The 13,075-nt window shown below is 40.2% G+C and overlaps 1 protein-coding gene across 1 annotated transcript; it reads left to right on the top strand.

The window, feature by feature from the left end:
* The first annotated feature begins 4,823 nt into the window (after positions 1–4,823).
* Positions 4,824–12,629, top strand: cmc1 (C-x(9)-C motif containing 1). The gene is made up of 4 exons (XM_031873743.1): positions 4,824–4,913; positions 5,332–5,424; positions 11,545–11,635; positions 11,851–12,629. Exons 1-4 carry the CDS (start codon positions 4,895–4,897, stop codon positions 11,969–11,971), a joined length of 324 nt encoding a protein of 107 aa, XP_031729603.1. The 5' UTR covers positions 4,824–4,894; the 3' UTR covers positions 11,972–12,629.
* The last annotated feature ends 446 nt before the right edge of the window (positions 12,630–13,075 follow it).

The raw sequence follows: 13,075 nt of genomic DNA, 5'->3' as shown, positions 1-13,075 counted from the left end.
AGAGGGGAAAAGTAATTTTCTTCTCCTGTCCTGTCCATTCTTTTGGTGGTTTTCTTCCACTTTTTTTTGCTGTGTACTTTCATAAAGCTTATAATTATCTTGTCGAGAGCCCCTCAAGTGAGAACGAATGGGGTCTTTGTAGCCTTCTCTCTTCAGCTCTCTCCTGTTTCTGGGAAGAAGGAAGTCGTATTAACATTTGGTCTTCCACTTTTACAGATGCAGTGAGAAAGCCAGATGTGTCTTCTCTAAAAAAACAAAAAAAAAAACCTTTCAACAACTTAATTTTACAAAGATATTTTCTAAATCCCCACTGAGCATGGCAGAATAGAACGACAGCATAACGCAGTTACTGCAGGAAGTTATCAAACTTTAATCTCATAGTTACTGTTTAATCAATACTAATTAGCAAATTGTACAGTTGAATTGTTTAATTGTGTATTTGAGATGTACAGTGCTGTCGTGCGAAACTAAAGACTGAGAGAAATGTGCCATTTCTGTTTTCTTACTGTATTGTTACAGCTCCAGAAAAGTACTAAAACAACCACGAGCTAACCAGGCATGACAATAGCAACATCTCTTTGACCTGGCAGCAGATATCACTGGTTTAGGGTCGATCTCTCCCCCTCTATCATCTATGCAAAACGTACCTCCGCTCACCCAAGCCTCCCTCTATGCCTCTGACCTCCATCCCCAACTCTTCCGGCTGATTACTCCTAATGTAATTTTAATTAAAAACGGTGGTGTCAAAGGGTTTAGCCTGCCTGAGAAGCGGGTACAGATTGTGGCACAGTGGCAGACCCCTTCACTTGCTTGAGAGGAAATGCATCCTGACATTGCTCGGGTGTTGCCAACATGACCAAAAAAAGCAAAAGAGGCTTTCTGGCTCATTTGAATATCGAGGTATAACTTTATTCTGCCCGGAAAATATTTGTGTTATTTCTTATATTGCTGAATTTGGGTTGTACGCTTTTTACATATAGCTGTCTGGTGATTTCATTTGGCACTCACACCAGTGCAGTTAATGCTTCAAACTTGTATCAGTTGAGCTGGAGTCAATTGTTGCCGTCAAAATTTAGAAAAGAAAAATCGCAAAATCGTTCTTCTGTGACACATAATAAGTCTGGTTAAAGAGCTGAGCTTTATTTTAAAAAAAGGAAGGCAACGGGATTGATTATTGGAAGACTTGCCTTTACCATCATTCAACGAACTCCATCACAGATCACCATGGCTATTTCATCAGAATACTTACTACCTTGTGTCAAATAAATCAGTACCAAAAGCCATGCAAGAGGGCAAGGTGAAGCCACCAAGCTGTGACTCATTCTAACATCAAGTTGCACTTAGTTGACATTGGCAATAATTACCATTGCCAAATTTCACAGGGGTAACCTGCGGAAGGTGCCCCACAGCAGGACTCAACAGCAGAGGTCTGCCTGTAGGTTTGTAATCCCCTCACCCGAGTTGTTGGATTATCTGCTCTCCATCGACCCTGAAGAGGCTCCCCCGTTGCTCGGGCTTAAACACTCTCTAAAATCTCATCTCTACACCCCATCTGCCGGCCGCACGACGTCTTGGAAGTCACAGATACGGAGGAGTGGGGTCTGAGGCAGCACAGCAGAGGAATACATCCAAACACACCTCCTCCTTCACGCTGTGGCTGTGTGGAGCGGAGAGGAGCCTATAGTAAAACAGTCAGTTGTAGGTATTATGCTACTCAAAATTACTTTTTAAGTTTTAGGTATTAAATGTTTCAATGCGAGGTAAAAGTAGTGTCCTTGTTGCAACAGAGGCTTTATCATCCCTTCTGCAACACAGTTTCCTCCACTTTTAACAGTGCTTTTAGTGGATTCTACATTTAGATAAAGAATATATATAAATCTTTTAACAATAACTGTTGTTCTGGAGACTCACTAGTGCAAGAGGTGTCAGTGTCAATGATCCTTCAACTTTCTCTGATAGGGGCCTTGTTTTGTTGCTGTCAGTGGACAGTTGGAGGAGCTGGTTGTTGGCCCTGAGCAGTGAGGCATGTAGTAAGAGGGTTTAACTTTGCTAACCTCCTTCTGCCAGGTTCATGGGGGCCCTGCTGCTTGGGTAATATTGGATCAGTGTTGGGAGCCCACGCCCCTGCCATATAAGCCAGCATGCTACCTGGGGTAGTGAGCAATTTCACCCATGGAGCCAACTGGGCTTGATACTTGCTCTCTTCCTAAGACACAGAATTGATTCCTTTCCCTTCTTGTTCAATATTATACAGACTTGGATATTGTTTTAAAGGCACATTATGCTCGATGTTTACTCTCCTATGACAAAAAAAAAAAATTAACATAACGTGTGGGAGTCTAATAGGTTTGCTGAGCTGGAAATCAACAAATACTGTTAAGATTTCTGTCCTTAAAGGTGGAACTTCCGGTTTGTACTGTTGTACAAAACAACAATATGCAATTGCTCCACTAGTTGCTTGTCTTGCATAGTAAGTCAGAAAGGGAATTAGTAAAACCATCCGATAGCTGTTTGACTATTGCATTTTGGCTGTCTTATTCTTTATCTTTTGTTTGATAACCTCATTATAAAACCCAAAAGAGGGTTCACACTTACACTGAATAAGCATCTGGTGTTTCTGTATATTTATACTGTGGCCAAACAAGAATATAAGGAAGGAGAAAAGTGTGTTTTCTTTGAGTAACGGGTGAGCATTATAGCATTTCAGTAGGCAGGCAACACTGTCAGAGAAAAAGACTCAGTTAGACTGCATTGTATTGTGTTCCCAATACAGAAAACCTGCAATGATTCAGTTATTTTCTCTTATGAAGAATATGAATGGTTTGAACTTGGTTAAACACACACTCTGCGTGAAAGGTGGTGAATCATAACCCTTTAGGTAATTGCTTGGTTTTCCGCTTTTATAATTATGAATTTGCATTTTCCACATTCATTTGCATTTATGATGAATTGGGGAAAAATACTTAATATTTCTCATCATCAAAGAATCTGATTTTCTTTGTAAACCAAAAAAGGAGATGATGTGCTATTTTTTTCCATTGTAACATATTTCCTCCTCATTATTTGACATTAATGTTAGGCTTCTGCTTTTAATTTGTTAATATACTAATTTGATCAACAAAACATTACTTGTATACAGTACATGTATATGTATGGATATACATAGTTACCATACATTGTGTCTGAGAGATTTGTCGATATTGTGGATAGAGCAAATTTTGTCTTCAGCTGAGTGGATTCTTTTTTTTTTGGAAGGGACATAATACTTGCAGCATGAAACATAAAATAATACTCATGTTTTGTCAAGTATTCAAGAGATAAAATATAGTTTTTTTCTCAGATTTGGTTCAGTGTGTGCAATCATTCACATGTGCTCCACTTGGCCCTGTTGAGGAAACTTGGCTAGTGCTACACTTTGGAAAGATCTGCTGATATTAAAATCTGCAGATGCCCACCTGGTGTCAGGAGGGATGGAAACAGAAGAGTGTGCAGTCTGGGAGGTGTTTGATAGGGCTTGGAGATGTTTGTGTCCATCTGCTGTAACTGTCTATGTCTGGGGTAGAAAAGAAACATGCAGTTCATACAGGTGATGGCTTGTGGTCTCTGTCTCTTTTTTGCTTTTGGAAATCATTGTTTTTTTTTCTCTTTCTTTCTGGCTTTTGATTTGTAGATGAAAAGAATGTGCTCCTCCACAGAGGTAAAGTGGCAGCTTTAGCTTTGTAAGGTCAGAGAGCCGTTAGAACTTCAAGTCGACAGGCAAGACATTCACACTATTCCCTCTGCTGGTGGTGTGTGTGTGGGTGAGTGTAAGTGCTGAAGGCGCACTGGGTGTATATGTGGTTTGGATGTGGAGGTGGGTAGTTTTCGCGTATTTCTTAGTGCAGTCAAACGTGTGAATCTTGTCTTTTGCTTCAAGGTGTGTGTGTGAATGTCTGAGTGTGTACCTGTCGCTTTGACTGAACAGGTGGGGCCTCCTTGCATGGGATCTAGACAGTCAGTTTCCCCCCACAACTGACTGTGGTCAGGCTTACTGCTCAACATGCAGTCCGTGGTGCAGGCTCAGAAACATTGTGGTTGGATGTCGATATACTTTCAGCGGAGTACTCGTTCACCATTCTTATGGCTTCGTTCCCCTCAAGCCAGTTAGTTCAATTACCAGATGTGAAAGAACAAATAAAGAAGAGTTATTCATTATTGCATTCAGTCATTAAATACTGCAAAACTAAAGGTATAATAATTCAGTCATAATTTGAAATTGTTTAATTTGTCAGTGCTAATACATATCATAACTGACAGTCTATTCTGCTGTAAAAATAAATGTGACTTTGGCAAGGGGATTTGTACAATTATTTCATATTAATGAATTCAAATGTAAGTAAAAGTCATGTAATAATGGTTATGTGAGGAAGCACTGGTCTTCACTAAATTCACATTGGCTCTGACAACATTGCACCGTTACACTATTTTACATTATTCTAAAAAAAAAGACCTTAATACTTATGATGCTTAGCAACAACATCTCTCACAAAATAAAACACCTAATGGGATGGCATTTCTACAATTATGTCTACCCTCTGTACTGTAAATGTGTCCAACTAGGAGAGTATGGGTTGTGCTTTTCTGGAGCACATTTTTTGGGCAATTACAATAAAAAACATTTTATTATTATTATATGTTTAACCACATAGTGCGTGGAAAGTGTTTCTAATATTATAGGTCTCTTATTAATGTAAATGGAAAGGGCAAAAGCATCAGAAACTCCTTTCCACAAAATTGACTCCGTGAGTAACACTGGGATTTGTAGTTTCCTGCGCAGCCTAACTACGTCAGCGGAAGTATTTTGAGCGGACGCGAGGTCACATTGGTCCAGTTTTGTAATGTTTTGAGAAACACAATGGAGGCAGCCAACACAGGTATTAAACATTTCTGTTCTATTAAGTGTATGACGTTTTTTTTAATGGCATAACGTTTGATAGCGTTAAGTATCCAAGTCACGTAACTCTTTATTCAGCTTTAACGTTATCCAATGTTATGTGGACTCGTGTTTAGCTGACGTAAGCTAGCATACATACACTGAAGTGGCTATCTCTACGTAGTGGGAGATGATTGTTCGTGTTTCCATGAACTTAACGTTTAATGTTCACAGCCTTCCTTAATGGTGTAAACGTAGCTTTGCACGCTGTTCGGTTGCCTGTATTGTGTCTATGGGGGCAAACGTCACCCATAACGAGCATATAAGAGGCAGGCAGGCACGAGGACTAACGCTGGTGCTAACCATGGTCCTGATCGTTTACCTGTGTATCTGTCTTTATGTGTGCCCTGCTTTTTCAGACGAGATCCAACTGAGGCACGTGGAGAAAGATGTCCTTATCCCCAAAATGATGAGGGAGAAAGCCAAGGAGCGCTGCGTTGAGAAAGTTGAAGGTGTGTGTGTGTGTGTGTGTGTGTGCGCGCGCGCGCGCGCGCGCGCGACAGATAGAGCACAATCTTCCTTCCCAACTTCACAGTCACATAAAAACAATGCGTTTAGGTAAGCAGGACCACAGCCATACTTATATTGTCAATAAGTATGAGGTTTTATGCAGAAAGAGGCGACTGCTTCAATTTAGGTGATAATAATGAATTAATATCAAGATATGGAGCGATTATTAGTAATTTAATTATGAATCATAAACTCATAAATTAGTATGAAAAAATGATGTTACTCATAAACCACCATTAGTTAAACTAATAGAATTTAACATAAAATTCCATTTTTGATGTCACCCAAATTTGGAAAAATAGGGAAAACTTAAATTATTTAATTTTATCAACTAAACCCTAATCTCAGGGTTGCTACGGATTTCTTCTCAAGGTGCACAGGGAGCGATTATTTCATATACACATGAATCAAATGATCAAGTTCTTTATAAATGGAATATTTATTAGACTAACCACATAACTAAACATAAAATGAATGAATAAACAAAACGAATAGAATGAATATAATATGATGAAGAGCACAATGAATACAGATGAACCACAACTAAATGAAAAGGATTGCATGTGACCAGGTAGAATCAATGACTCCTATCATTGAGTGATTAATTAAATCCGTCTTTTCACGTTTATACCTTAAATTTGGCGCTAAACTTTTATGCACCGTTCCAGCAGTTGAGTTTGTGAAGCACCTTTTATATTAGTTCTAATTTCTTTGGCCGAAGAACATCAAACTCGTTTACATTTGGAAATGGTATTGTTTCACCTGATGGCTCTGATGGGAGGTAAAGCTGCATGCTGTTCCTCTGAGGGCCTCCGCATCATGTTGGATGATCGTAGTCGGTTGAATCGCATAGTTCCGTCTCTCGCTCGGTGGCATTTGGTTCGGCTTCCTCTGAGACCTTCGGAATGTGGTCGTCTTCTTCTTTGAGGTTCGGCTTGAACTGTTCTTCCTCATCTCCATCTCTCGCAGCAGGATGCTGAGTCATCTTATCACCTTTGTAGCTGCGGAGGGTCATTACGGCATCTTTGCCAGTTTCAAATTGTCTTTCATTTTATGGCGTGAAAGGTAAACCACTCCCACCCTATCAACTGTCTTGATTAATTAAACTAACCTTATTTTACCAAATGAATACCAGTTACTTACAGACTATTTAATTCTTCCATATTTGAAATGTGAGCTATCTCCACTGCAGAACGGTATCGAATATAAATCACTGAATAAAACCTGATCACTTAAAGACTGAATTAAACAGTTACACAACCATGTCGTGTCAGCCTTAACTGAGGTCTTATAATTCCTAAATTGGTTTGAGTGTCAAGATTGAGTTTGTCCAGGCACACGGTAAGTTGAGAGTCTAACCACGTGGTGCCCTGTGGGTCGGCAGAGCAGTTTCTCATAGAACTTTATTAGTTGAGATTTTGTCATTGTTTCGTTATCTTTCCATTGGATGTCCGCTCCATTGGTGTTGTGTGCAGACTGGCTCGCTAGAACGGCTTACTGGAGCACTGTATGGACCTGAGGCCATTGAAGTGAGCCGTCGTTATCAAAATCCATCAATCTGTACCGAACAATGATGGTCTCGGTCACACCAGTGACATCACAGTTGTGTTCACAAATATATTTGATTTTCAATAAGGGCGATTCTTTTGTCATGTCTGCATTCATTTGTGGATCTGTAATAAAAATAGAGAAAACTAAATGTTCTTTCAACTACATCAGTAAAAATCAAGTAATCCATTTTATTATGTGGTCATAATGAAGTCGTATTGAGTAATGTCTTCATAAAAACTCACCAGTATAAGCTTCCTGAAGGTAGGATGTATAGTCGAGCTGTTCTATTGCACTGCATGAGGTGTTTAATAGACCGTCAGCTGAGTGTATCTGTTATTACAAATGCAATAGAAAAGCCCTGCAAACTGAGAGTCCTGATGCTAATCAAGACTACAAAAATGGGTCAAAAATACACTTCCATCGCTACTGGTTAATGTAAGGTTATGAATTTGTACAGCCAAAGCTTTAATATACTCGGTATGAGAGTGGGTTTAGTATGCAGTCACTGAAGTATGAAAAGATAACTCATTTAGTCCCCCATTGTGATCATTTTAGGTTATTGTTTCAACTAATAATATTCAGCTCTCATTACGCTTAAGTGTCACAATAGGATACTGCCACCCTCCAGTTTTTGTTTTGTATCAAAGTCTGCATTTTACCTCCAGAGGAATGAAAAGCTTTCGGAAAGCTGTAAAACAAAGAAACGCCTAGACATCCAAACCGTGTGTTTAGAAAACCCCAAAGTATTAGATAATATGAACAAACGCTTCATTAATGCTTCGTTATATTTGTGGTTTAACTTCTCCCTGAGGCCGGAGTCCACAATATTTGTTACTTATAATATATTCTGTTCACCACACGTACCATCTGAGTATGTGTGACTCCTCAACCATATTTAATACATAGGAAATGTATTACAGAAAATGTTACTCCAGGATGTATGTCGTGTTATTTTCAATCGCAACCATAAAAACCCCATTCTCACAATTTACTCTTTTATAAAATGTCTCTGAATTGACAAACAGGCCGATTGGCACCAGCCGCCCCTTAACCTGCAGCTTTGCTCCCATCTGCCCCGTCTGCTGCAGCAGCAACACATCAGCCAGATGATGACTCGGTTATGTGGTTTTGTCATATCTGACGGGCTTGCATGAGCCAGTGTTTAATGCTCACGCGGGCAGACACGGTGCACATGCAGCCGAAGGTGACGAGACGTACAGTGGCCGTGTGGGTAGTGGAAACCCCCCCCCCCCCCCCACATCACATTTCTAGCTTCTCGTCCCACTCATTTTCACACCTCCGTGTCCGCCCTCCACCATTTCATTCGGTATGTTTGTGTCTGCACTGGGCTCCCACATGTGTTGCTGATTGAGGTTTTTACAAAAAAACAAACATTACTGAATCCAGTAGTATGTTTTCCTGTATGATATCTGTCTCTGCACACGGGCCTCTAAACGTCCCACAGTTGTGTGTCGTCGGCTTTGTTGTTGAACACAAGTACTACTGACTGTTTTCTGTAGTTTTAATTTAGCTGGCGTTTTTTTCCGTTTGCTTTGCTTTTTCGTTTCAATGCTCTCACTTGTCTTTCAGAATTAACCATTTAAAGTAAACAACCCAAATATTCAATGAGCAACCTCCTGCCTACTGGTATGTTTTTGCTTCCATTTGCAGAAAGCTACTTGGTTGTCAATTTCATCCAAAATACAGAAGAAGAAAAAAGTCTGTTGAAATAGTCATTTTCCCAATTACATACTTAATGTGCTGATCTGACTGTTTCCGTTCTGTTACTGATATCCAATACCAGTGTTTAATTAACACGCTGTGTGCCTCACTGAGTGGAAGTGACTGGGTTCATCCTTTAATGTGTAAGGCAACATCAGCCTTGACTTAAATGTTGCTTTGCTAACTTTGTACAACTAAATGTAACAAATGAATACATTATTATCAAAGTAATACATTGTGCAGCAACTTCGGCTTGAGATATGTAGATAGTAGTAGTAGATATGTGACCATTATAATGTGTAATCAGAAGTAAACATAGAATACAACTGAATAGATCGGCACAGATCAGATATCCCATATTAGGTAGGGATGCACAATCTTTATTTTTTTTTTAAATATATATTTTTTAATCTTTATTTTTTCGCCAATATGTAACTCATTAAATACCTGCCTCTCATAGCCAATACCAATTATTTCACAATTTTGTAATTTTGAAAAACAGTTCATACCTGTTTATTATGCACACCTGAGGTGGATGATTTAATATTCCATAGCTCAGAAAACATTTACGGCTGCTTAGTCTGCAGATAAAATACAATGACGAGGCGTATTATCACTGTCGATACTGTTGGCAGACGACTATGCAACTTTAATGCATGAGTGTGAGGTAGGTAACCCTCATCGAAATACATTAAATTAACTTAATCAACAGACGAAATAACAGGAACGGCGCCACTCTGCGAAATTGTGAGCCTGGCAAAGTTCTTGCCAGGCATATTTAAAATGTCACAGATCGCAAAATACCTCCACTTATTAGATGCTCTACTTTCTAACCGCTGTGGTCCTGTCAGAGGTAGCGACTAATGTGCCTGTTTGGAGATTGATGCATCCTGTGAGTGTCTGAACTGTGTGTGAATCAGAGGGTATTTCACTGTTTCTGACCGCGAGCCCGCAATCAATTTGGCTTTGATTTATCAGCTATAATTTCATTATCAGAGTAATAAATTATTATATCAATCTCTCTTTCTCGGACGGTATTTTATCAGGTTGGTATTTATCGTGCATCACTATCTGATATCCGTATCAAATCGGTGCATCCCTCACTTTCAGTTACGACACATTATAATAATAAAAAAATAAAAATCTTCCTCTCCTTTAATGCATATCTTGAAAATCAATACAAATTTCATCACAAAAAAAAGTTACGACACATTATCAATTCATTCTTCAGGAATGCACAAATCTTGCTACAAACCTGACATTTTTTTTCCGTTTTAACTAATTATGTGTTCGAGGTTCACACCTTTTTTCTCTTCCTCTAAAGGTCCACGTCTAAACGCTACAGCCCCGAGCTTCTGCTTTCTACTAACTGCCAAACTACACTTCTGTATCTTTAAAAATGGCAAACAAAACAGCCCAAATTGAAGGTGCCATCACACCTTCCTTTAGAAGGGCCTTTTCTGACTCGTCTCATAGATTCTTCTTTGGTGTAGCTGCGATCCGAAAGGCAACCCTCCGCAGCCTCTATTAGTGCCATGGGACGGGGACGAGGCGTCTGCTGATTAGATTAGTCGCACTGTTCTGCTTCTCTAAATTGGTTTTGCTGTTGCTTTTTTAAAAAAAAAAATTTTCACATCTGCATCCTGATGAAAGTGACTGTGTGATAACCATACTGATGCCACATGAAGGTATTTATGATGTCAGATGTTTGAAAAAGGGGGACATGGCAGGCCAGTGTTTTTAATTAAATCCCTGAGAAATAGCTCGTTAACAAGGTGAAGAGTCTTCAACGCCATTAGCCAGGGCACAGTGTCACTGATGCTGCCTCCTGGAAGGGCTTTTTCATTTATGTTCCAGATGTGTAGCGTTTTTTGCATTACATGGCAGCCTGTAAAGGGGGACAGTGACACCCCCTCATTGCCGACCAGGATCTGGCCGCTCCTCTGGCCGAATGACAGATGACACCTGAGGGGGCATGAACCTGTTATGAAGTGTCGCAACAGCACAACAGTGGGAGAGCTGCGGTTTAGAGCGTGCTCGTCCCTTTGTCCTCATCTGGTGAGATAATCAGTGAGGCAGTAACTGGTCCACAGGAGGCATGTGTTCCTGTGGCCTCCATTTTCCCCCTGCATTGCACATGGAGGCCAGAGTCCTAGAACATCTGCCACAGGTGAGTTTATGCCTGTGGATCTGTCCAGCAGCAGGTGAGGGTGGAACAGCCCATCGAGAATAAAGACCATAAAGTCACAGGCAGGATGGCCAACACCAACAGCACAGATGTGCTTACCTCCCTTGGACCTGCATGCAAAATACAGAACTGAAGGGCCAAGAAGCTGAATGTAGGATATATATCTCTATATATCTATATATATATCTATATCTCTATATCTATATATCTATATCTCTATATATATCTATCTATATATATATCTCTATATATATCTATTATATATCTCCGATGCAACCACTCTGTGGCCTGTACAGCTAAGTTCAGCCTTTGTGTGAACAAGGAAACACGGGTTTCAGTTTGATAAGAGGGTTTGAACATGGCCTCAGACCAGGTTCCTCCTTTTGGTGGAGTGCTAAGATGAGGCCCATCTTTGGTTTTGCTTGTGGCTACTTATTTTCTGTTCTGCACTTGCACTCGAGGATGTAATAGTGTAAGGTGAAAGGTATGATGTCAAAATAGTAATACTTTTATGTTTGAGGCTGTTGTACGCGCTGAACCTGTTCCTTTTTTCTGCTAATTTCACCCTTCTCCAACACCTTCGTTCGCCACCTCCCTCCAGCCTTCAACCACTGCTGTAAGGACAGTGGTTTCCTCATGGTGTTCAAGTGCCGAGAGCAGAATTCAGCGCTGAAGGAATGCCTGACGATACAGTGAGTATTTTTGCAATTTTCTCTGCAACACGCAGCGCTCGCACAGTAAAGTGTTATCGCACCACGTGTTATCCGACCAACATCTTTTACACGGGCTTACCCACCGCCACTGACGGTCTCGACCCTCTCAAACCATATTATCACCATCAAAGTGGGTGACATAAGGCTACATTTATTTCTGTACAATAAACACCGTACCCTCCTTTTTCTACCAGCTACAGGGACCCTGTGTTCTTCGAGCAGTGTAAGCAGGAGTACATCCAAGAGAAATTGGAGTTTTTGAGGACGGGGGTCGCACCAAAGAACAGGAAACAGAAACTACCAACCAGCATGTGATGTAACAACCCACATTCCCTCCTTTTGAAGATGCGGAGTGAGGTGCTCTGGTCGGAACCAGCACCAAGTCCTTCACACCCAGGATACATGGTCCTCTGGCAGGGTTCATTACTCTTAAAGGCACACGCCTGTGCATTTTATTTAAATCTGTGGAGTGAAACTAGTTTGCTGTGCATGAGTGGTATAATATCAAAATAAGCAGTTTTTTTTTGGTTCTGTATATTTGTTGTTCTCCATCACATGGCCAGAATAATCTTCCTCACTTTATTGAATCAGCAACATTTCTATCATATTTGCCACTGTGCTTATAGACCGATAGATTATACAGAAAGATCTGATCATAGTCACTTCCTGTACCTAAACCTGGTAGATTTCATTAGAGTGCACAGCTTTCGCTTTAGAGGTGTACAGTCATAAATGATATCTTAATATCTGCTGAACACTTTAATATCTTAGGTGCTATGCCGGCACACGTAATGAAGAGTCTGGGTTGTTGCCCGATAGTTTGGTAAATCATCTGCAGGAAAAAGTGCAAGGACTAATTTCACAAAGACGCTTGTACAGTGTATGTAAGAGACCTCTGACATCTCAGTGACCCATGTGTGCTCATGTGACATATGCCATGAAATGTGACAGTTAATAAAAATATTCACTGGTAGTAATGTGTATATCAGTGTGGTAATTAAGACAAAACATGAAATGTTAATGAACGCAATTAGTTGGAGATAAAACCTTAAACGTCCCATCGTTTTACTCGAGTACATGTCGAACATGGTTGCCGAGTATTTCATAGAAGTTCGGCCATCGAGTAAAAAGTATGATCGTGAGAGACTAATGGCGAATACTTGTCGTACATAATATAAAGTGTAATTGTCTCCTTGTACGTTGAGTATTTTTCTCTTCTTGGTGACAGCTGAAGAGGCTCCACAACTGTTGGTTGGCCTTCCATTTTTAGATTATTAAAAACATATCGCTGTGCAGCACTTAGTCTTAGGTCGTAAACAAGGCATTGAGGCAGTCGGTATTGCGACTCTTCTTAAATGTTAAAACCAGCTAGTTGATAAAGTGCTGTTCAGCAGTAGGACGGATGCCTTGTGATGGACA

The sequence above is a fragment of the Anarrhichthys ocellatus genome, unplaced genomic scaffold, assembly GCF_004355925.1.
Source record: "Anarrhichthys ocellatus isolate YVR2014 unplaced genomic scaffold, GSC_Weel_1.0 scaffold74, whole genome shotgun sequence".
Taxonomy (NCBI): domain Eukaryota; kingdom Metazoa; phylum Chordata; class Actinopteri; order Perciformes; family Anarhichadidae; genus Anarrhichthys; species Anarrhichthys ocellatus.
This window is presented reverse-complemented; position numbering and strand designations above follow the sequence as displayed.